Genomic DNA, 23961 nt, shown 5'->3' on the forward strand with positions numbered 1-23961 from the left:
GGAGGTAATTTCGTCCCAAAAATACGTCATGCCGATTGGCTATCGATTCTGCAGTTGCAATTTAAGATGACGACGTCACACGCGATCGCTTGCTCTTGACTCACATCTTCAGTGACTTCCGCTGTAGAAAACACAACTGCTACATTTTACTGTAGGAAAAGCAACTTTTATTTACAGTGTAAAATGTATAGATCCTTACACAGCACTACATGCCATTTCAAAAGGAATTCACCAAGTTACTTTCTCTGCCATTGACACCAGTAGATGTCCAATACATATACCAGGAGTACCTGTATTTGCCCATGTTTAGATTGGACACATGGTCCTATCAAAGCCACTGAAACACGATTGATGGCAGCCACCACTACCAGTCAAAATGGACTAGACATCTAGTGCTATCAATGGAGAGGAGATATGCTGACAACTATGCATTTGAAAGAACGCAACCATAACTTTCCACTACAATCAGTGTATTGTTTGTAATGTGACAGACATGTAATCTGGGATCTGAAAGAATATACCAAAACAAACTAAATTTAAAAAAGATATAAAGAAAACAAGTTGGAAAAAAAACTTTTATGACTCTAAGCCAAATCTAAGATGGACAGTGATTTTTTGGAAAAAACAATTCTTACATCGCTTGAGCACCAAACTGGACGCGCCCACATTTTTTTGTAACAATTAATTTCCCCCCAAAAAACAAGTAATGGTGTAGTGACAGGAAGAACGGCCAACAGTAAAAGTGACAAAAATAGAGCAGATGGAAATTGAATTTTTTGCAGTTGCCCTGGGATTCCATCATTTCTTCTGTTTTGGTGGAGGTCTGTGGAAGGATACAAAAATTAAACAATTAGCAATTTAGCACATTTCTCCAAACTTACGCAAACTTTGAGGGGTGACACCGTGTCTTCTTTGAGATATCCTCCAACAACATCCAGATAAGATTTTCATTATATAGTTAGTAAAATACTAAAATCAGTGACCATTATTTGCCTTTGCAGACATCCCAACAGGTTTACCACTCCTAACAAAGCGCCCCCCTGAACTTTTCTCATCACCACTCTGAGATGTACATTCTGACCTTTTGATTTCCAATAACTAGGAACTGTTTCGGTAACTAAAAACAAAACCCTTGAAATATATAAACATAAGGATACAGAAAAACAATTCATTTTATACAAATACATAAGTCTTAAGCATGCCTGCACATCCATTGTGTGAATTCACACAATTTGTAAGACACCAATTTCATTAAAAAAATGTTTTCTAAAAAAAACATTCCAACCTTTTTTATCTCTACCCATTCAACGCCCCCCCCCCTGATAAGAGTAGCATTTGTGGTACACGGGCTCCCTTTAGTGGTACATGACCGAATTACATTTCAGTCTGCTTTTAATACTTTCATTTATCAAGTAGTTATTAATTATTACACTTACCCACAGAAGAGTCACATATAATGTCAGAAACGCTGTGTTTTTATATTTAGATGTTTGGGAACAACATAGTGTAATACCATTCATCTTATTTTTTTCCAGTGCATTGTTTCCCACTAAATCACAGTGCAAAGTTGATTAATGCTAAATTCAACACCACTATGGCCTACCACACTCCTGAATTACATCTTGGTCCATGATGGTGTACTCGGACCGACAGTGACATTATACGTCCCCTCAGAATACTGTTTTCACACCAATAGGGCACGCTTAAAAGTCTCAAATTTTCTATAAACTTCCTGATTAAAATGCAACACAACTTGATTCTACTTTGAAAAGCGCTTAATAGCAGTTTTAAGTTTGTGCTCTTCAATATCTTGTTCCTGGTTGCAGCCGAGTTTTTGGCCACCAATCTTACTTAAAGCTTTGGAGGGACTTTGAAATAGTTCACTGATTTCACTAGTGCAAAAATCACTAATGTTTAAAACCAGGAACAAAAAAAGGAAATGCAGTTCTGGTAACATAATGATCATGTACCTGTAGATGCCAACCACCACAGCATGGTCTCTTTCATAGGGCTCCAGGGTGAGTTGCTCCTGTGGTTTCATATTCTCTGAAGTCATCTTCTTTACTTCTGAAGCAAACACAGCCTCTGGGGCAGCTGTCGAGTCTATACAGTTAGCCTGTTAACAATAAATTGAAAAGATTTATTTCACTTTAGTTGCCAGGAAATGAATTTTAGCTTGACCCAAATTAACATTTGGCACAATTCTCCGTAGGGGACAGCACAAATTAATGAACATTTATATTCATGTTTACCAACGTGTAAATATGCAAGATTGTAGCCGCCTGCTAATTTCCATCTTTAGTCTTGTGTAGGTACAAGATAAACAATAACACGCTCTAGACAATTTCAAGACACTAATCGAAAGTTATGAATAGTCGGGGGAAAAGTATGTTTTCTGAGTCACAAGCGTCAAAGTAAAGTAATACCTTGACATACGAGAGTCTAAACCGAAATTCCTGCTTAATTTCAATGGAAACAATCAAAACAACACACTCAAAATAGAATCATGAACAACTTAACGTGCCCAATGTTGAGACACCGCTAACTGTAGGTACCTTTATGGAAATGACAAAGTGTCCTCCATTCTTCAGAAAGTTGTGAGCATTCAAAGCAACAATCCTAGTCTGGTCAGGCTGGGCAACATCAGCAAAAATGACATCCACCATTCCTAAAAAGAAACAAAAAAATAAAAATCACATCCACAAACAATTAGTTTAAAGCAGAATTAGCCCAAACATCACAAAACCGCATAAAATTAAATATATTTATATCCCAATAGCCCAACTGATTTATTTATTGCCAACCCTGTTTACTCACCAACCAACATTCTGTACTTGTGTGGGTGACGAGCATCTTCAATGATAGGAATGATGTTGGTGCGTTTCTTTGCCACATTAAGAAGGTCTCGACCAGATCTGTGAGAAAACTCTACAGCATACACTAGCCCTTCCTGCAACACAAGATTTGTGATCCAGTGAGCCGCCGACCAATTACCAGCCATATTTGTGGTGTTTGTATTTAATGATTCTGCCACACAGAAAAAGGCCTAAATAAACCTGTTGCAAACGGCGCCTCAAAAAACCCTGTTGACCAATTAATTCTATGCCCTAGCAACTGTTGTTAAGGCACCACCTTTAACATTGCCCCATTGTTGAAAAGATTACTTATGTGGTTACTCCAAATGAAAGCCAAATTACCATATTTTAGGTCCATTCTATGAGTGCACTAACATTAAAGTGATGTGCTGTCATTATCAGTAAAACATCTTTCTAAAAAGCGTCATGAAAATTTATTTTTTTATTAAGCATTTTGTGAACCAAAACCTTACACCAAACAGGGGTTGTTGTTGTCGAGTACCATCATGGTGGGGGTATTATTATTTTTTCTTATGCTTAGCTTGAGGTGTCAGTGCCAACTCCATATCTATGTACCTGTTGCAACAAAGTGACAGAAACAGCACTCACCGGCCCAACTATGTCAGAGACATGAGACACTGTTGTACCAGAGGCAGCCCCCAGGTACATGACCCTGGCTCCAGGTTTGATATGGATCTGGTCAACTCCACCCAAGATGGCTGCTGCTAGTTTTGAACGGAATGGATTCCATGCTCTGTACTCAATCTTTGTCTCTCCTTCCTAATGACAGGTCAAAATAAATTATGCAATATTGTAGATTAGGATGTTGCAATAGTATTGGGAAAATGCACTTTAGACTCACCTCTACACTCATCCTCTTCTCTCCATACACAGATTCACCTATAACCATATTCCTGGTGACTAGGGCATCTTCCTTCCCTCTACAAATGAACACTCCTAAGGAGATGAAGAAAATCATATATTCAGTCACATAACATTCCTACACTGAAAAAAAAAACGGTAAAACAATACTCAAGCAAAACTGACCAAAAAACATTCAGATTTGTCTCCTAGGGATGACCCCAGAGCACATTAATTTAAATTGTGGACATGTGTGTGCACGTGTACGTATGTATGTATACATACACGCTCTGATTTTTTCTGCTATTGAATATTGAATTTGCTAGCTACTAGCCAGCTACCATTAGTGAATGGATTGTGGCCTGGCGATCAGAATCAACAGCTTCACGAACTTTTGATGGACTTGTGGGTGATGACGCGAGGACATTGTAAAATGGCCAAATAAAGCACAACCGAACTCAGTTTTGCTTCCGTTGCCTTTATAAAAATGTGTGTGTGGAGCGTGTATGTTTAAGCTGGTGTGTGTGTTCTGCCATGACTGGCTGGGTCTATCAAAACAATGTGTCCTTTGTATGTGTAAAATACAGAAATAGCACTCAGAATTGACACTGCAGCTGTAAATACGGTTGGCCGTATAGTCGTGAAAATATGGGACATATTACGAAGACCTGAATAATAGTAGGCACTGGAATCATAGTAGGGATTGGAAAATTCCAAATGAATTGATAATAGTAGGCAGTGAAAAATTCCAAAAATAATAATAAGTAGTAGTACTATTATTCCAGTGCCTACTATTATTCGGGTCTTCATAGTATACACATGTACATATATACAGATAAACATACACATTATTGTTGTTTGGTTTTCGGCTTAAGCAGCGGCAAATAGTGTTTTATTTAGGTAAATCCCAATTTCTAATACATTAGATTGTCATCACAAATAATTATATAGAACAAAACCTTGGACTAACCTTCATGACGATGAGGCTCCACCAAGACTCTCCTTCCTCCTCCAAAGCCTCCTCGACCACCCCGTCCCCCTCTTGGGGTACCTCGACCACCCCCGCGACCTCTGAATCCTCCCCCATCTGGAGAACGGAATCCACCTTGGGGAAAGAAATGTGCCTGTCAAATCGTTGTATGTGTTGTTGTGAAGGAAGAAAAAGACGTTGAAGAAGTCGACTTGGAACACGGCTGCAGAACTTCAGTACTCAAGCCAGTCTGTTGTCCTCATCTCACTCAACCAACAGACCTGAATCAAATAACTGGGATCGTTATCAGGATTCTGTACAGCTTAGTGAGGAGTCGACCATTTGATTCAGATGTGGTAGAGGAGGGAGATATGGGAATACAGACTGGATGGGGCCCCTCGAGGACCCGAGTTGGGAAACCCCAACTTAGGTTTTGCTGCATCCCCTAAAAAGGCCCAAGTGTGAAGATACTCCAGCATCTGGATTCATCATTGCTTACAGAATACAAACACTATATACATTCCCAACATGCTGTTATGCCAAATTCTATAGTCGTACCTCTTCCTCCGAATCCTCCTCTGCCTCCACGGTCACCGAATCCTCCACGGCCTCCGAATCCTCCACGGTCACCGGATCCTCCACGGCCACCGAATCCTCCACGGCCACCGAATCCTCCACGGCCTCCGAATCCTCCACGGCTTCCGAATCCTCCACGGTCACCGAATCCTCCACGGTCACCACCACGTCCACCTCCAATTCCTCTAGTGCCACCACCCTGACCTCCTCGGGGACTGAATCCTATCCAGCGCAGACGGCCAAATATGCCAAAATTATAGGTTAGCAGACTGAAAACTGACATGCACATAAACAAACACTAAGAACTGCAAAAAATAAAGGCACGTTGATCTCCAATGCGACATGGCGTTAAACGATAACGATTATTATCACGATAACCACCACATCTTTTTTTCTTTATTTGAAACTTCAAACTTCTTTGAATAATTCATTACTTTCCTCATTCAATGATGAAAGTAACTATGTTACCTTCATTTAAAAGAGTATATGCAGTTGTGGTCAAAGGTTTACATACACTTGTCAAGAACACAATGTCAGGGCTCTCTTGAATTTCCGGTTATTTCTACAACTCTGATAGTGAATGGAACAAATATTTCTTTGTCACCAAAAAACAATCATGAAGTTTGGTTCTTTTTTTATTACTTGTGCAACACACCAATTCTAAGTTTAATACCTTTCTTCTCCCGGGTTGGCTCCATTTGCCCCGCCTCCACCCTGACTTTCACTATCGATGGGCTGTTTGCTCTTGTATTCCCTTCAAAATATTCCGAAAATGATGCACACAAATGTCCTCACAGTAGGATAGTGCACGACCACTTGCCAAGGAGAGATAAATACTCCTCGTATTAACGATCGCTCCGCCGCACATCCTGAAATTTGGTTTATATCTAGAGATAATTATCTGCCCAAAATTTTACTCATATCTCAAGTTGCTCGCATGTCTGCACTATAAAGTGGACACTTAGGGGGCTGGTAGAGCACGCGCCCGCCCCCATCTGGCTGCCAGATTAAATTACATCGATAACGGCCACGGAGGGAGATATTTCAGTGGTGCAGGGCACATTTTCATAGGCTTTAATTTAGGACTTAAATAATCAGATCCTATTTTTCACCAAAAATAACAAGTTTAACATTTTTGCAATGTTTTCAGAACAATTACAGAGAAAGGTGAAATACCATCAAGTAAGAAGTCAGGCTGTCCGGAAATGAGGACGGTGGGTATAGACATTTTCAATGTTTCAGGGAAAAAATAAATAAAAGTTTAAAGATATCAAGTTAAAATTATAAATTAAATCTTTTTTACAAGAGGTGGAAACAAAATATTCAATAAGAATTAGTACGTAATTCATCAAAAAAAGCCAAAGAAATGGTCTGTTATGAAAGAGCGCGTTGCCGTGCAAAAACTCCGTCCCCCACCCCCTTTGTCCCTCTCTCTACACTCTGCAAAATCAATTTCATTTTACTTCTATTAAACACATTTGAGTTCTATTAAATATATTTTAGTTTTATCAAACACATTTTAGTACTATACTATTAAACCACTAGATATCTAATACTTTGTTCATAGATGGCGAATTAGAATAAATCACAAATTTTCCAAAACATTTTTTGGTGTGTTTTTTAGAGGGTTGGAACGAATCAATTTGTTTTTAGTTCGTTTCTATGGAAAATGTCCGTTTGAGTTACAAGAAAATCGACATGTAAGCTCAGTCCCGGAACGATTTAAGATCAAATCCTATCTCGTGGTACCACAGTACTTGGTTTTGACGACTAATTTAAAAACAAGAAATTTTGATAACTCATTAGGAATCGCATTGTTCAATGTTAATGTCCATCTTGGCATAATTTTGTTTCGCATTTTAGCGTTACAAAGGGAGAAAACTTGAGTATTCTTGATGAATGGATGATGGCTCTTCAACATTCTAACCGAAACACGTGGAGTGAAAGCATCATGGCGACTTTACAGACCACCATCTATCTAGCATTTAACTACTGATTAACAAACTTATTCACAATTTGTAATGTGAAGTCCATCACAACAATAAAAAAATATACACATGTATAAACACAAACGTATAATATGAAGCATCTATCGATTCATACATTTGATAAGGACCGAGGCCCACGTGTAACTTCGATTTCGGATTGCAATTTACGAAGAGTAACTATAGTGTAAATTCCTAATTAAAATGTTATTGTTGTCGTCCTTACCTGGCTTCATGTTGTGCGATCGTTAAATAAAATAGGTTAAACTGCGATCTCTTCTGCCTTCTTCAAATAAGACTTCGACGAGCACGATGAACTACCAGCACGATGAACTACCAGCACGATGAACTACCAGGACCACATGTGCGATCACCGGAAGTACAGGCTTACATATCCTGTCTGGATCTACTTCCGTTTTTTGACTTCGTGTTTTACTTTTAATCTGTTATTTTCCACTAATAGCTTATACATAACTCAAGTCATTCGTCAATACATGTATAACACAAATATTTCCCTCTTCTTTCAAAGAGAGAGGCAAAACCAGAGAAAATAAAATTATGAGGGAAAAGGGACTAAAATTGAAATTAGCCCTGGGCTACAATCTTACATATTTAAATATATATGTCAATTAATATGAATATCATTGATCATTAATATGTGGTGTTCCTTATTAAATAAATAGAATTCGAAAAAAACATAGATATAACATCACACACATGAGGATAGATGTATTGGGGGTGGAGTCAGTGATGTCATCAGCGGCCATCTTGCAATGGAGGACTTCTCTGACGGGCCGACGAAAGTATATGCTACAGGATGTGAAAATTTTGCTTATCGTTTTTGTAGAAGCAATCCATTTGAAATCAGTTGAAAGCTGAGCGCTGTATATTTACTATGTTGTATTACTGTAGTACATTATTATTAAAATATTACCTATAAGTACATGCTGCGTTGACTCTTGCGTTTATTTAATGTCCATGACGCGAAATAGATTTTGGAAAAAACGACCACGTTTGATCTCATTGGCTCTCAGTGGGCTTCAGCATCTATACTAGTATTTATTATATTTATGCCTTCACTTTTGATTACGGAAGTAGTCGGCACCGTTGAGCTGACGCGTTACGGACGAGGTTACTTAATGAAAGATGGCGAGCACCTATGAGACTTTTAACTTGTAAGTGCTTCCAGTATATCAAGCTACTATTATATATAGAAGAAATCAAATACAATGTGCAAGCCAGGGATTTACCTTACTGCCTCAACAGTAAATAGGCAAAACATGACTGCGCTCGGTTGAATCTAAGCATCTCGAGCTGAGTGTTGTGGTTTTGTGTCAACGTCACCGGATGAACGACGAAATCATATGCCATTATATATATATAGTTTTCTTCTTAAATATTGCGCTTTTATTGCTTCTACAGGCGTACTACAACAGATAAATTTTACATCGAGGCTTGTGACGATGGCTCTGTGGACGTGCTGGCCATTGATAGAATTTCAACTGAGATGACGCTCACAGGTAGGCAGGCATTCGTTGTGATTAATTTTAAATCAGTCCTTGCAAATAGAAATATATTTCCGAATTATTTTTGTTTGCTTTTGCTCACAGTCACACTATTGATTTTTCCCTTATATGGTCCACAGTTAAGAGAGATATTCCTACATCTGCTGAGATCAGGCCAATATGTGGACTCATGGGGACAATACGCTTGGTGGCAGGTACTATGTTTACCTTTTTATGCACAAATTACGATGATCTAAAACCCTTACTGGGCAATCATTGAACTCATTTCTACTATTGGTGGTGTTAAAGTAATTGGAGTATTGGACGTCTCCCCCCATTAGTGGCATTCAATGAGTTAGATCCTATAAAATAAAAGCTAGTGTTGCTTGGGGCCGTAACAGTGTCTGTTTCTTTTTCATTCATTCTTTCATTCATTAATTTTCTGAACTGCTTATTCTCACAAGGGTTGCGTGGGGTGCTGCAGACTATCCCAACTGACTTCAGGCCAGAATCGTTGGCCAGCCGATCGCAGGGCATGAGGAGACACACACACTCATTCCCCAGGGGCAATTTAGAGTTTCAAACTCGCCTCCCATACATTTTTTGGGAATGCGGGGGGAGACTGGAGTACCCAGAGAAAACCCATGCAGGCCCGGTGAAAATATGCAAACTCCACACAGGTGGACCAATGTGGATTCGAACCCCAGAACTGTGAGTCCGACGCATTGACAACGGGGCACTGTTTTCATACATTATAATTTATTCTTAATGAGTTTTTTCCTTTTAAGATTGTAAAAATTATTAAGGCATACGTAATTATGAAAAATAACACAAAAATACATATTTCCGAAAATTGTCACTTGCTCAGTGGTTGCGTGGATAGCACATTCTTCTCACTTTTACAGATCACGGCTCTGGCCTATCTTTGTAGAGTTTGCATGTTTCTCCCTATGCCTGCATTCCTTTTACCTGGCTTCCTACCCCATCCTAAATAAATGCATAGTCAGCTGATTGGACTCTAATTTCCCCATAGGTGTGATTGTGAGTGAGAATGGTTGTTTGTCCATGTGTTCGTCGATACCCGCGCGTGTGTATGTTTGAACACCCGGAATAGGATTAGAGTGAGATAAAATGAATGGATGGTCATTTGCTCTATAAAGATTGATTTTAAGTATCAACATTAAATATAGCTGGCCACTGTAATGACCACTCTAACATAAATGGTTAATTTTTGAATGGTGAAATACAGTGGTACCTGTACTTAGCAAATTAATCCATTCAATTCATTCATTTTGTTTGATTTTTCGTCAGTTGCGTAATTGGTTCCACGATCTTAAATACAATCCCTTAAACGGGTGGGCAAACCGGTCCTCGAGGGTCGCTGTGAGTGCAGGTTTTGGTTGCAACCGATCCAGCAAAGGCACTTTAACCAATGAGATTTCCGCAGAAAACAAGAAGCACCTGACTGCAACCCACTAATTGCACTTGCAGGCCCTCAGATTGGTGACAAGATGGCCTTTTTATGGGTTGGAATGAAAACTGCACCCACTGCTGCCCTTTGTGGAATAGTTTTCCTATCCCTGCCCTAAACCCTTTAAAAATCATAAAAATGTAATACTTTTGTATGATTATATGTATGCAAATGAATGTGCAAAAAAGAGAAAAAATCATTAATTATGCCATTCAAATCAATGAGGAATGCAAAGGCATTTTCCAACTGGGTGGAATAGGGTGTTGTGAAAGTGGCAGGAGAGTAAGCATAGTACATAAACTCGTATGTAAATAACAGTTCCATCGTGGATATGCAGCATTCTTGTAACGAATGCGAGGCCAATGAGGAATTGGGCGATGGGAAAACAAACCACCCCGACATTTAAAAAAAAAAAAAACAGATACAAGAAATGTTTATGTTTTTCAGATGTTTGATTTAATTTCCTGTTTTTTTATTGTGGAACAAAGTTATTCCCATCGAGGCTTTTTGTAATCTGAATCTTCTATGTAGAAGCATTTGAAAGTGGTGATAACACTGTACTTTATGGATTCAGAAGTTTAGACACCCTATGTCACCACGCTTCCTTGTTGTCTTAGGTATGTATCTGATCATCATCACTAAGAAAAAGAAGGTGGGGGACCTCCTAGGTCATGCTGTATGGAAAGTGATGGACTTTGACATCATCTCATATCAGAAGACAATACTACACTTAAGAGAAAATCAGGTAGCATGACCTGCTCTGAACATAATCATAAAAATGGGGCAGAAGTTTTTGGTCACGTGTCTTCCAGCCGTCTTACTCTTTTAACTGCCTCCAACGTAATTCTACGTAAATAAATGTTCATATCCTTATACAACTTAGTGCTATATTTTCGTGTCACCCAATGCACAGAGTAGGAGAGACACGTCTTGTTAATTGAAGTCAAACTCTTTAGTTTACCATGAGACGTCAATATAGTCAAAACAAATGAAGGTTTGAAAGTCATGCAGCTCAAGGTGTTTTAAATCTTCTTTGTTTAGCCCACTCCAAGCAGTACAAGGCATTTTGGCTTCTCTTTGTTCAGTCAAACTAAGGTTCCTTTGACATAGGCATTTACTTTGTTGCAAGCAAACATACTAATTTGAAACTACATTTAATAGTAAAGCAAAGCATGTTCTTCATTGCAACCAATTTCCACGTCATTTACAAACGTCCATTTCGGAATAATTTCTGCCTGAGTTTCCAGGTGCACACATATACACACATCCATCCGTACATCACGCTTTGTAACGATTAGAGAATATATAAAAAATGATTTATGGATGGGTGGGTGTTTTATAACTCCCATCACGACAGAAGAAAAAATGGTTCCGGTGAGCACCTAGAAACTCGCTGGCAGACCAATCAGCCACGCGGTGCGTATAGTGCACATCATGTCAAAACAACGATTCATACATCAACTCTGCTTTCAGCTGAAACAAATAAAAGTTGTGTTTACACATATAGAGAAGGTGAAAAAATTCACTCACTCACTTTCTGGCCGCCATAGAATATGTCAACTCTCTACGTTGTACGCCCTGGACAAACGTAGCAAGAGAATCTTAAACATACACCATAAATCACGCTTTATAAGGATTATCGATGACAACAATGTTTCCTAATTAACTAGTCTTTGTCACTCCTTCCTGACCATAGTCCGGTTTTAACTCTGTCGTTGATGGGTAGTGGGACCCAAACACAGGAACGCACGCAAGGCCATGAGTGGAGTGCACTAACAAAACATTTAATGACTATGGCAGGATTATCAGAAAATAATAAAGACTTTGGAACCAAATAAGAAAATTAAACCTGACGGGGAGGACCTGGGGATAATGTGTGCGTGTGTAAAAAAAGATTACCAACTTCGTCATACGCAGTTTCTGGGTATGATGACAATTAGGCTTTTGTTGTTGATGATGACGACAAAGCCTATGTCCAATATATAATATATATGTTTTTATATATATATATATATATATATATATATATATATATATATATATATATATATATATATATATATATATATATATATATATATATATATATATATATATATATATATATATATATATATATATATATATATATATATATATATATATATATATATATATATATATATATATATATATATATATATATATATATATATATATATATATATATATATATATATATATATATATATATATATATATATATATATATATATATATATATATATATATATATATATATATATATATATATATATATATATATATATATATATATATATATTTATTTATTTATTTATTTATTGGTATTTGTATCCCCCCCCCCAGAAAGCAGGGGTGTAGCTGCGATATTTGAGGGATTACTGTATTATAAATATAGAGTAATTCAAGCATTTTAGTTGCTTATTCAATAATTTTCATCATGAATCAAATGCTGCAAAAAGTGTTGTATTCAGTGATGGTCTGTCTGTATTCATTATTTTTCAGATGTTGGACAACAAGTCCCTTTTGTCCATGATCAACAGTGTGCTTCATACAGAAAGTTTCTACTTTACAACAGACTATGACCTGACACATACTCTACAACGCTTGGCCAACACCAGTCCAGAATTTCAGGAGATGAGCCTGCTAGAGAGGGTCTGTAGATCAATTTATTTCCTGAAAGTTGCCTAGTTAGACGTGGTGTCCATAAAGTAAGTCTCTTTTTCTATTTCAAAACTTGATTAAAAATTCAATTGATTACATATTTTATTCAGATTTGTTAGATTGTATTCAGTGTTAAATATTAAAGTTTTTATCACACTGCATTTATGTGTTTCAGGGATTCTTTTTTTGAAAGAGGTGATGTTGAATGAACCCCTACAAAATGGTTACCCCTCAAGAGAAGGCGCAATGTGTCTCATGGTTTATGGAGATAAAATCGGATAGGCAGACACAATGAAACTACAGAATTAAGTATGGAAGAGAGCTACGATTACGTCCGTCAATGCGTTCATGACGGAAGAAATGTATGGGGACAGAGACAGTGTTAAACTGGAAGAAGTGGGTGACCAAGAACATCGTATTTACACGATCAATGTTCTTGGTCGCCCACTCCTTCCTATATCTAACGCTGTCCCAGTCTCCTTACATTTCTTGTGCCATACACGAATTGACTTGATGTGGATCCCTTCCATACTTAGTTCTGTAGTTTCACTGAGGCTGCCTATCTAATTTTGTTTCAATAAAACATGAGACAGATTGCACCTTCACTTGAGGGGTAGTCATTTTGTAGGGGTTCATTCAACAATACCTTTCACAGTCAGGATCCTTGAAACACAAATGCTGTGTGATATATATGCACAAATATAGCACAAATCTGAACAAAATATCTAATCAATTGCATTACAATTGCAACACATTTCTGAAGTGGTAAAGAGACTTTATGGAAACCCTGTATAAGGATTAAACGGTTTTCGCTGACCAGTTTTGAGTTCTCAATGTATGAGATTTAAGTTTTGTTACAATGGTCTGAAACCCTGCATTCCAAAATGGGGGTTCCACCAAATTTGTAATCCTTTTTTTGCCTTCAGATTGTTATTCGTAAATTCTTCTGCACTACTTCTCTCTGACAATAACATTGATTTCTAAATGAGAGGTAGACCTCGTAACTGCTGTTGATTCATTAAAAGATATTGAATGAATTGTATAGATGAATAGATGTTTGAATGCAATAATGGAAATGGCGAAAAATATACATGTTTCACACTTATTCCTTCTTAATAACCAATTTTTGTCTAGTGGGGAAAAAGTGAAAATTGTGTGTTGGACAGTTTATATAATGTCTTTTTCTTGTAGGCAGATCAGCGTTTTGTGTGGAATGGCCATCTGTTAAGGGAATTCATTACACAGCCTGAGGTAAGGTAATTTCTTGTGGCTGATTAATATGAGATATACAATGAAAGTTTATTTTGAGTTACTGAAACACCGTAGATTCAATTTTACCTGTGCAGTAATCCCTTGAATTTCTCAGACAATGTAGACCTGTAATTGAAAAACACCAAAGTAGGATCTCCCCCATTATTACTGCTATACTATTTTTTCGTGCCTTTACAAAAATACAAGTACACAATTAAAATAACCAAAAAGTGGATTTATTAAATGTTACAGTTATAGGCATATGAAAAGACTCACATATATCTAAATATATTATTTATATTAAATAATGTTAATACTTGAAGTACTGTACTCACAGTGAAAATAGACCCCCCCCCCCCCGCTTTATTTAAATAATGAAAAAAAACAGGTTTATTCCAAGTCTTTTTTATCAAATTTGAGAGGCATTGGATCATTGATGGAATCTTCAGGAGGTGCCGTAGGGGAGCTTTACAAAAGGAGCATTTGCGAGATGTTTTTGGGCATAAGGAAGATGATGATGGGGAGTTGTGACCGCTGTTTCCTTTTTGTACAAATATGCTTTTGTACAAGACATGGAAGTGTCTTCTGCCTGTGGGTTTAACCATTAGTTTTGACCTATTTTTTTTTTTAACTTTTTTTTTCGTCTGGATACGTAATATGAATAGAGCGAGAGCAGCAAGGTGTTGAAATACTTTATATGGTCATGTTGAAATACTTTATATGGTCATTTTTATCGAACAAATAAAAGTCTTAGTATATATACTTTTATCCCGGAACTGACATTAAAATAAAAGGCATTAAGTAAAATAATTGTATTATTTTTTTTTTTTTTAAAAGAAGACAAAGCAAATTCACAGATGGTATTTTTATGTACAATGAAAGGAAGCTGACAAACAATTTGGAATTATTCAATAAGTATCCATGGACAAAATATAATTAACATCAGTCTGTGATTCAGATATTTCTTAGACCAGCAGAGAAGGCCTTGAAGACCCTGACGGCACACCACTGCATTGCAGTAATATGAACCATCGAAATAATCAAGATATTTTTGACATTAGTACCAATACGGCTGTCACAACACCTTAAATTTCTGATAAGAAATGTTTAATTTCTATCATTAAAAAGCATCAGGTTCTCATCAAGATAGACTTATTTCTTTTTTTTCACATTGAATAATTTGATAATTTGCATTACTATGACAGGAATATTACCTTCCTTATGATATTAACCCTAATGTGGTTTTGATTCATACAGTATCTCAGAAATACCACGTGCAATGATTTTTCCTAAGATTTTCCCTTCAAAGTATCACAATTGTACTCCCTATGGAGGTGAAAATTGTGAATCAGGGTGCGGCTTATACACAAGAAATTGTAAAATTCAACCATTTTAAGGCAATTTCAAGGGTGCGGCTCATACACGCAAGTGGCTTACATGCAAGTGAATACGGTATTTTTAAATAAAGCGGAGAGGACCTATTTTTACTGTTAGTCCAGTACTTAAAGTATTTAATTTTTATTTATACATTATCTTTCCATCTCAATACATTACAGTTGTATGGCTGTAACTGTGATATTTAATAAATACACTAATTGATAATTTTACTTGTGTACTTGCGTATTTTTGTATAGGCGTGAAAACATCTACTATGGTATAAAGTTATATTTGGGGTGATCCTACTTCCTCCACAGAGGCCAAAGGACAGCTCTGTTCTGGGCTGTCCTTTGGACTCTGGGGAGGAAGTGGGAGAGCGGAGAATGCTGACCAAGATGATGTCCATCATGGACAGCACCTCCCACCCCCCTACATGATTCTGTCGAAGATCTTTCAGCAATAGACTGCTGCACCCTCATTGCAGGAAGGAGCGCTTCCACAGATCCTTCCTCCCATCAGCTGTCAGGCTCTTTAACAATAAAATGGCTGTGTTTTAGGACCTACTGTATGCATGCATCTATGTGTATGTAAATATGTGCATATATATATATATATATATATATATATATATATATATATATATATATATATATATATATATATATATATATATATATATATATATATATATATATATATATATATATATATATATATATATATATATATATATATATATATATATATATATATATATATATATATATGTATATGTATGTATATATATATATATATATATATATATATATATATGTATATGTATATGTATATGTATATGTATATGTATATGTATATGTATATGTATATGTATATGTATATGTATATATATATATATATATATATATATATATATATATATATATATATATATATATATATATATATATATATATATATATATATATATATATATATATATATATATATATATATATATAAACAGTTATTTATTCATGTATTTATTTATTAACTTATTACCTATCTATAATATCTAAAATGCCTTTGTTTTCTAAAATGTTTGTTTTAAGCCCGTCTGAAAATGTTAACCTCTGCTTTATTTCCTTTCTTACAGTTACATAAATTTGTGTACCCCGTTGTCCATGGATGTATCCTTCTCTTGAGCAAGTGGCAATTTTGGCCCAATATTCCAACGGTTATAGCTGCTTCTATTTATTAGTTGGCCGTCAATTGTACGATTTTGACTGTGTTGTTATGAGTGTCATCGTTGTTTCAGTCGCGTCACTTCTACACATGCACCCAGGGGCACCAAGCACCACCAACAATTCAATAAGTGTGGTTTAGTTTAAAGCTTGGTCACTTCACTTCGCCTTACCTTTCAGTTATTCCTTCTTGACACTGTTTTGACAAGTCATCATTTTGAAGTCAAGCATCATCAATGGGAAAGTGTGTGATTGGAGTATTATCTCCAGGAGGAGCTGTTTTCGAGCTGGTGTTCGCTACTATGTCAGAGGTAACTATATACAGTAATACCTTGACATGCAAGTGCCCCCACATGACAAATTTGAGATAGGAAGAAAATTCCAAGAAAATATTTGCCTTGAGATACAAGCTTATGAGCCCGCGAGAGGCTGCTTATGATAACAGCGCAATGTCTTTCTTGCTGCATCTCCCTCGCATAAAGATATCTACGAGCACTGGGCGCACTGGTTGCATTTTGAGAGAGAGAGAGAGAGAGAGAGGGAGAGAGAGAGAGAGAGAGAGATAGAAAGAGACGGAGAGAGGCGGTGAGAGACGGTGAGAGACGGAGAGAGACGGTGAGAGACGGAGAGAGACGGAGAGAGACGGAGAGAGACGGAGAGAGACGGAGAGAGACGGAGAGAGACGGAGAGAGACGGAGAGAGACGGAGAGAGACGGAGAGAGACGGAGAGAGACGGAGAGAGACGGAGAGAGACGGAGAGAGACGGAGAGAGACGGAGAGAGACGGAGAGAGACGGAGAGAGACGGAGCGAGACGGGGAGAGAGACGGGGAGAGAGACGGAGAGAGAGACGGAGAGAGAGAGAGAGAGACAGAGAGAGAGAGAGAGAGAGAGAGAGAGAGAGAGAGAGAGAGAGAGAGAGAGAGAGAGAGAGAGAGAGAGAGAGAGAGAGAGAGAGAGAGAGAGAGAGAGAGAGAGAGAGAGAGAGAGAGAGAGAGAGAGAGAGAGACAGACAGACAGACAGACAGACAGACAGACAGACAGACAGACAGACAGACAGACAGACAGACAGACAGACAGACAGACAGACAGACAGACAGACAGACAGAGAGACAGACAGACAGAGACAGACAGAGAGAGAGACAGAGAGACAGAGAGAGAGACAGAGAGAGAGAGACAGAGAGAGAGAGACAGAAAGAGAGAGACAGAGAGAGACAGAGAGAGAGACAGAGAGAGAGAGAGACAGAGAGAGAGAGAGAGAGACAGAGAGAGAGAGAGACAGAGAGAGAGAGACAGAGAGAGAGAGACAGAGAGAGAGAGACAGAGAGAGAGAGACAGAGAGAGAGAGGCCGAGAGAGAAATAATAGATTTTTCTCTGATAGAGCGATTGGAACAGATACTTTGTCGCAAAAAAAAATCATGAAGTTTGGTTCTTTTATGACTGATAGGTGAACAGAAAAAAAGTGATCAAATCTGCTGGGTCAAAAATATACATACAGCAGCGCTAATATTTGGTAACATGTCCCTTGGCCATTTTGATTTCAATTAGGCACTTTTGGTAGATATCCACAAGCTTCCGGCAAGCTTCTGGTTGAATGTTTGACCACTCCTCTTGACAGAATTGGTGCAGTTCAGTTAAATGTGATGGCTTTCTGACATGGACTTGTTTCTTCATCATTGTCCATAAGTTCTCAATGGGGTTTAAGTCAGGACTTCTGGAAGGCCATTCAAAAACCTTAATTCTCGCCTGATTTAGCCATTCCATTACCACTTTTGTTGTGTGTTTGGGGTTATTGTCCTGGTGGAACACCCAACTGTGCCCAAGACCAAATCTTTCGGCTGGTGACTTTAGTTTATCTTGAAGAATTTGAAGGTAATCCTCCTTCTTCATTATCCCATGTACTTTCTGTAAAGCACCAGTTCCATTGGTGGCAATACAGCCCCACTGTTACGATCACGCCAACGTCGTCGTGGCGCGGTCGTGAATGGATTTGGACCCAGACGCGGGAAGCGGAAGGGGAAACGTGGCAAGTAGTTTCAAAGCAACATCTTTAATAACTCAGACAGGATCTTTACGGATTTGGGAAACGGACGTGATACCAAACTGGAAACATGGAATTGTGCAGGATCATTGCAGGAGAATACGGAAGTATGCCGGACGCATGCAGGAACGATTCGACTAATCCTAGGACTCATTGATGTTCAAATACCAAAACAGGAAGTAATCAGCAGATCAACCGCAGCTGCTCTTCCCTGACGGCACGCCAGGAGGGACAAACCGGCCGCTCCTGACACCCACAGCATAATACTACCACCGTGCTTGATGGTAGGGATGGTGTACTTGGGGTTAAAGGCCTCATCTTTTCTCTTCCAAACATATTGCTGGGCATTGTGGCCAAACAAATCTACAATGGAATTGGTCACATATATACGTATTCAGGCGTTAGAATGGCCAAGTCAAATTCCAGACCTGAATCCAATCAAGAATCTGTGAGCAGAGCTGAAGACTCCTATTCACAAAAGCTCTCCATCCAACCTCACAGAACTCGAGCTGTTTTGCAAGGAAGAATGAACAAGAATTTCAGTCTCCCAGTATGCAAAACTTATAGAGCCATACTCCAACATACTTGCAGCTGGAATTGCAGCAAAATTGTGAGATGAGGTCAACAAACTGTCTTTGTGGTGTTTGGTGAACAATCTCACCCTAAACAACACAGAAACTAAGGAAATAATACTGGATTTTCGCAAACGCAGCACAGATCTGGGCCCACTTCTCATAAATGGAGGATGCGTAGACAGGGTCCAGTCCTTCAGATTCCTGGGGGTTCTGATGTTAGCATGACACACAATCCCTTCTAATCCCTTCTGTGCAATAACTTCGGGGTGTGGAATAACATTGTGCAATATTTTAATCAGACATAGGCATTGTCGTCATCATTGACTTGACAAAAAGCCTAGTAGTCATCATACCCTCAGCTGCGTATGACGAAATTGTATAGTGCTTCTCCACTGGTCCGCCATCCCAGGCAAGACCCCTTAACTGACATTTTCAGACTTGTTAGCACTCCGCCACGATGGAAACATCGCATCACCTCTTGTTGCCTCACCGATGCTAACAAGAATAAAATGTATCACTTACCTCTCACTGTCTTCTTACTTACCCTCCCTCAGTTCCCCTGCAGAAGGCAGATCCACGCCAAAAATTGTGGGTAATGGATCGGGCGTTTGTCAAAAAGATACTAGGAAGCGGGGCTCGGAGTGGTTGTTGTCGTAGCCCAACCGCAATGGCCGCCCGACATCCGCTCCCCTGCCTCCTTTCTCTTCGCCGTATACGGCGTACTTTGGGTGGGTTGGATATCCTCGGAGATCCCGTAGGTTTCCGGATGTTCTTGGGGATATCGACAGTCAGTCCGTAGTAAGTTGTGAAATTGGTTGTCTTGCCTTTCAACGAACGAACTGGAGAGCAATGAGCCGCTGCGCCCGAGCGCGCCGCCATCTTGAACTCTCTTTTTTAGAATTTACCTCAACAGGATGTGACTCTTTATATTTTTATATTACTGATTTTTGTTCTTTTACTGGGAAAACGCACTTTGTGGAGTAGCAACACCAATTTCCTATGCGCAGCTGTGTATGATGACAAAGGTTTGAGATTTGAGGGGGGCGAATAATATTGAATGACACATTTTTCAGGATTTTATTTTTTTAAAAACTTTATCTAATTCATTTAGTTCCACATCATAATTGTGTCCCACTTGATTTTGACTCTTGACAAAAAAAAATATTTTTTACATCTTTGATTTAAGCCTGAAATGTGGCAAAAGATTGAAAAGTTCAAGAGGGTCAAATACCTTCGCAAAGAACTATAAAGGATCACAATCGCAGCAATCCACTGGAAAGGAAGTTCACTTGGAGTAGGTTTCATGGTACAACAGGTCATTGTTTTCCCAACTTTTCCATTTTTGTTGGCAGGCATCGATTCTGAAGGCCACGCTGCTAATTATGTTGAAACCGAGCAGATTGTGCAGTTCAATGGTGCCAAGGCTTCCTTTGTTCAGGTGAGTGGTATTATGTATCAAGTTAGTCCTATTTGGTTGGATTATGAAGTGCTGTATTCAGTATGCTTTTGCTTTGCTGTTCTGTCTAATCACCCTCTTGCTCCTGCCACAATATAATTTCCCAAATACGGGATGAATAAAGTTATCCAATCCACTACATCAATCTAATAAAGTCAAAACAAAAGTGTCGACCTCAATATTTTTGCTGGGCCACATCGTAGTAATGCCTTCCCTCCTTGTTATGATGAATCAGCAATTCAATTTCTAGTTATGACTGCCCAACTTTGAATTGTCTTTGGGCAGGGGTGGCCAACCCGCGGCTCGCGAGCCGCATGCGGCTCTTTGCCCGGTTTCATGTGGCTCTTACGTCCATATCAAAGTTTGTATTTGTGTTATATTTTTATTTGCGTGTGCGCTTCGCTTGAGTTCAATACGGTATTTTCGTCCAATGCGCATGTGCTTGGGATGAAAATGCCTCAAAGTTTCCCAGTAGGAGCAAGGTCATTTGAGTAAACGTTTTTAACAGAGTGGGAGAGCTTCCGTGAACCAGAAGCAACAACGAACAGCGTCGCGCACACAAAAAGTCTCCCAAAGATCGAGCGTCGGCTGAAAAAGCCACACCCCCTGCGAGGCAAACCAAGGCGAGAGTGCTCACCCGGGAGCAGCCAATAGGAGAGCGAGGTGTACACCCACGTGGTGGGCGCGCTATAAAAGCCATTCATAATAAATGACAGCTCACAAGGAGCGAATGTTGCGCAAAAATAGGCTCTGATTTCATGACAGAAGTCCCACTAAGTAACATGCATAGTAAAAGAAAAACACTATTGTAAATTATTATATTTTTGTTTGTGGACTTGGTTGAACTGAGAGTTTGTCTGTGTGAGACAGTGCACACAATGTTCATTGTTGATAATGACTGGCCTGTGCTGTTAGTACTGTAGGAGTCAATTTATTTCATTACTATGCTGGTGTGTGACATTTACAATAAATCTGGCTGAGCAAAGGTATGTGTGTGATGTGGCTCTTTGCGGTAACACAGTAAAAAATGTGGCTCTTTGCGGTAACACAGTAAAAAATGTGGCTCTTTGCGGTAACACGGTAAAAAATGTGGCTCTTGGTCTCTGACTGGTTGGCCACCCCTGTCTTTGGGTAAGACAAAAAACCCTAAATTGCCCTTAGTAGTTTGGAAACATTTTGCTCCTTTACAAAAACATGGCATTTGAATGGGTCTGTGACTGGGCGAATATGAGCTAATGGAAAGGGCTTTGGTTAAGATTAAAAATGTAGTCAAATGTGTTGTACAAGTACAGTAACGCCTTGACATTCGAGTTTCTCAATATACAGGGAAAGTTCCGAGCAAATTTTTGCCTTAAGATACGAGATAATTCCCGGTGCGGCCCTCCAGGTGGCCGAGTATGAGATACGAGCAAATGAGACAGTAAGGTGGCTGAGACGCGAGAGGCTGCTCATAATTTCAGCTGAACTGTCTTTCTCGCCGCAAATCCCTCGTAAAAAAAAAACTCTTCGAGCACTGGGCAGAGCGTTGCAGCAAGCAGGTGAAATGAAGAGTTGTGCAAAGAAAATGCGTATGATGATAATCAATATTAAGCACGAATTAATTAAAATTTTAGGTTTACTCGTGGCAGATCTTGCTTGCCAATGCCAGAGAAGTACTTCCCAGACAAGTTGGCAAGTGGTTGTGTGTTATCCCATACTGAGGACATTTGTGTGTCATTTTCGGAATATTTTGAAAGAAAGACAAAACCAAACAACCCTCGATAGGTTCCTTTTAAAAACCCCAGTTGAAAGTCAGTGTAAGTGGGGCACAACAGCCAACCCGGGAGAAGAAAGGTAAAATAATTTAACACAAAATTATAATTAAGTTTAGTGTAAGGTTAGATTTTTTTTGTGTTTATCGTAATCCAAGTTCATTTAAATTTGTTATGTTACGAGCCATTGTACTGAACAATGTCTCTTTTTGCCATTCCACATCATAACCACAAGATAGTTATTAGTTACTCTGTTAGTAGATGGTAAATTAAAACAAATAAAGATGTTTTTCCATTCCAATATTTTTTTGTGATGTGTTTTATTTTATTAGAGGGTGGGAGCGAATTCATTTGTATTTAGTTCATTTTGATGGAAAAAGTTGATTTGAGATGCGAGTGAATCAACATACGAGCTTGGTCCCGGGAACCATTCAAGAATAGCCCTTCTTTTGTTGTTGTGAGGTTGTCCATGAAACTCTTCCTGAAATGTTGTTTTAAAATTGTCTTTAAAATTATTTAATTTCACTTCATGTGACTTGTAGACACTCGGTTGGCATTTGAGCATGAAACTTGACATCTATGTATGCATATTATGTGCTTTCACGAGCTGCCGGGGCCTTGGCCTTGACACCTGTGTTCTCGACTTGCTTAATTTGCAGTGGTTATGGTGGCATAAACGGTATGTACGATGTTGAATGCGTTGTTTTATCAACTTGACAGACAAGAGGCTCAATACCCTTCTACTGGTCTCAAAGGCCCAACCTCAAGTACAAGCCAAAACCACAGATCAGCAAAACAGTTAACCACGTAAATGACTTTTTTAGTATTACTGTCCTCACTATAAACATTTTGTAGCTGTTCATTCATGTATTGTTTAACCCTTCCCACTCTATATTACTACAGTTGGATGGATTCCAGAGACACTTTGACTCACAGATCATTCTTTATGGGAAGCAAGTCATTCTAAATTTGGTAAGATGTAAAATATAAGGATCCGATAATGATATCCCATAACAATCCATAACCCATATAAATTTAAATAAGCTTTGCTCACCTACTAATATTACAATGTTCCCTCCTCTTTTCAGATAAACCAAAAAGGTTCAGAAAATCCACTTGAGAAGACTTTTGAAAAGATGGTGGATAACTTGGCGAATGGCACCATAAAGTAAGAACCATCCATTCGACACATGAAGCTTATAATATGATTATGGTAATTGTTTTGCCCAAAAATGCTTGCTGTTCTTCAGGTACATAGCATTTGATTTCCACAAGGAGTGCAGTCGGATGAGGTGGCATCGTCTGCAAATCTTGTTGGACAAGGTTGCTGCAATCCAGGAGGAATTTGGGTCAGTAAGCTCATCCTTCTATTTATTTCTTTGG

The 23961-nt window shown here is 38.4% G+C and overlaps 2 protein-coding genes across 2 annotated transcripts in view; one reads left to right on the forward strand and one right to left on the reverse strand.

The window, feature by feature from the left end:
* Positions 1-144: 144 nt before the first annotated feature.
* fbl (fibrillarin) lies at positions 145-7609 on the reverse strand. Its single transcript, XM_077721470.1, has 9 exons — positions 7474-7609; positions 5245-5484; positions 4687-4821; positions 3718-3812; positions 3465-3635; positions 2818-2950; positions 2556-2668; positions 1971-2116; positions 145-823 (listed from the first exon to the last, which is right to left on the reverse strand). The coding sequence occupies exons 1-9, from the start codon at positions 7481-7483 to the stop codon at positions 799-801; spliced, it is 1068 nt and encodes a 355-aa protein (XP_077577596.1). The 5' UTR covers positions 7484-7609; the 3' UTR covers positions 145-798.
* A 436-nt stretch (positions 7610-8045) lies between these two features.
* The window catches only part of sacm1lb (SAC1 like phosphatidylinositide phosphatase b), a 35180-nt gene continuing 19264 nt past the window's right edge, over positions 8046-23961 (forward strand). The window contains exons 1-13 of the mRNA XM_077720844.1: positions 8046-8422; positions 8670-8767; positions 8893-8967; positions 10841-10968; positions 12750-12899; positions 14100-14159; positions 16669-16702; positions 16966-17067; positions 20724-20809; positions 23299-23385; positions 23482-23550; positions 23667-23746; positions 23829-23927. Coding sequence (XP_077576970.1) covers positions 8394-8422; positions 8670-8767; positions 8893-8967; positions 10841-10968; positions 12750-12899; positions 14100-14159; positions 16669-16702; positions 16966-17067; positions 20724-20809; positions 23299-23385; positions 23482-23550; positions 23667-23746; positions 23829-23927 — 1097 coding nt within the window. The 5' untranslated portion in view covers positions 8046-8393. The remainder of the gene's footprint in view (positions 8423-8669; positions 8768-8892; positions 8968-10840; positions 10969-12749; positions 12900-14099; positions 14160-16668; positions 16703-16965; positions 17068-20723; positions 20810-23298; positions 23386-23481; positions 23551-23666; positions 23747-23828; positions 23928-23961) is intronic.

This window comes from Stigmatopora nigra, chromosome 7, assembly GCF_051989575.1.
Source record: "Stigmatopora nigra isolate UIUO_SnigA chromosome 7, RoL_Snig_1.1, whole genome shotgun sequence".
Taxonomy (NCBI): domain Eukaryota; kingdom Metazoa; phylum Chordata; class Actinopteri; order Syngnathiformes; family Syngnathidae; genus Stigmatopora; species Stigmatopora nigra.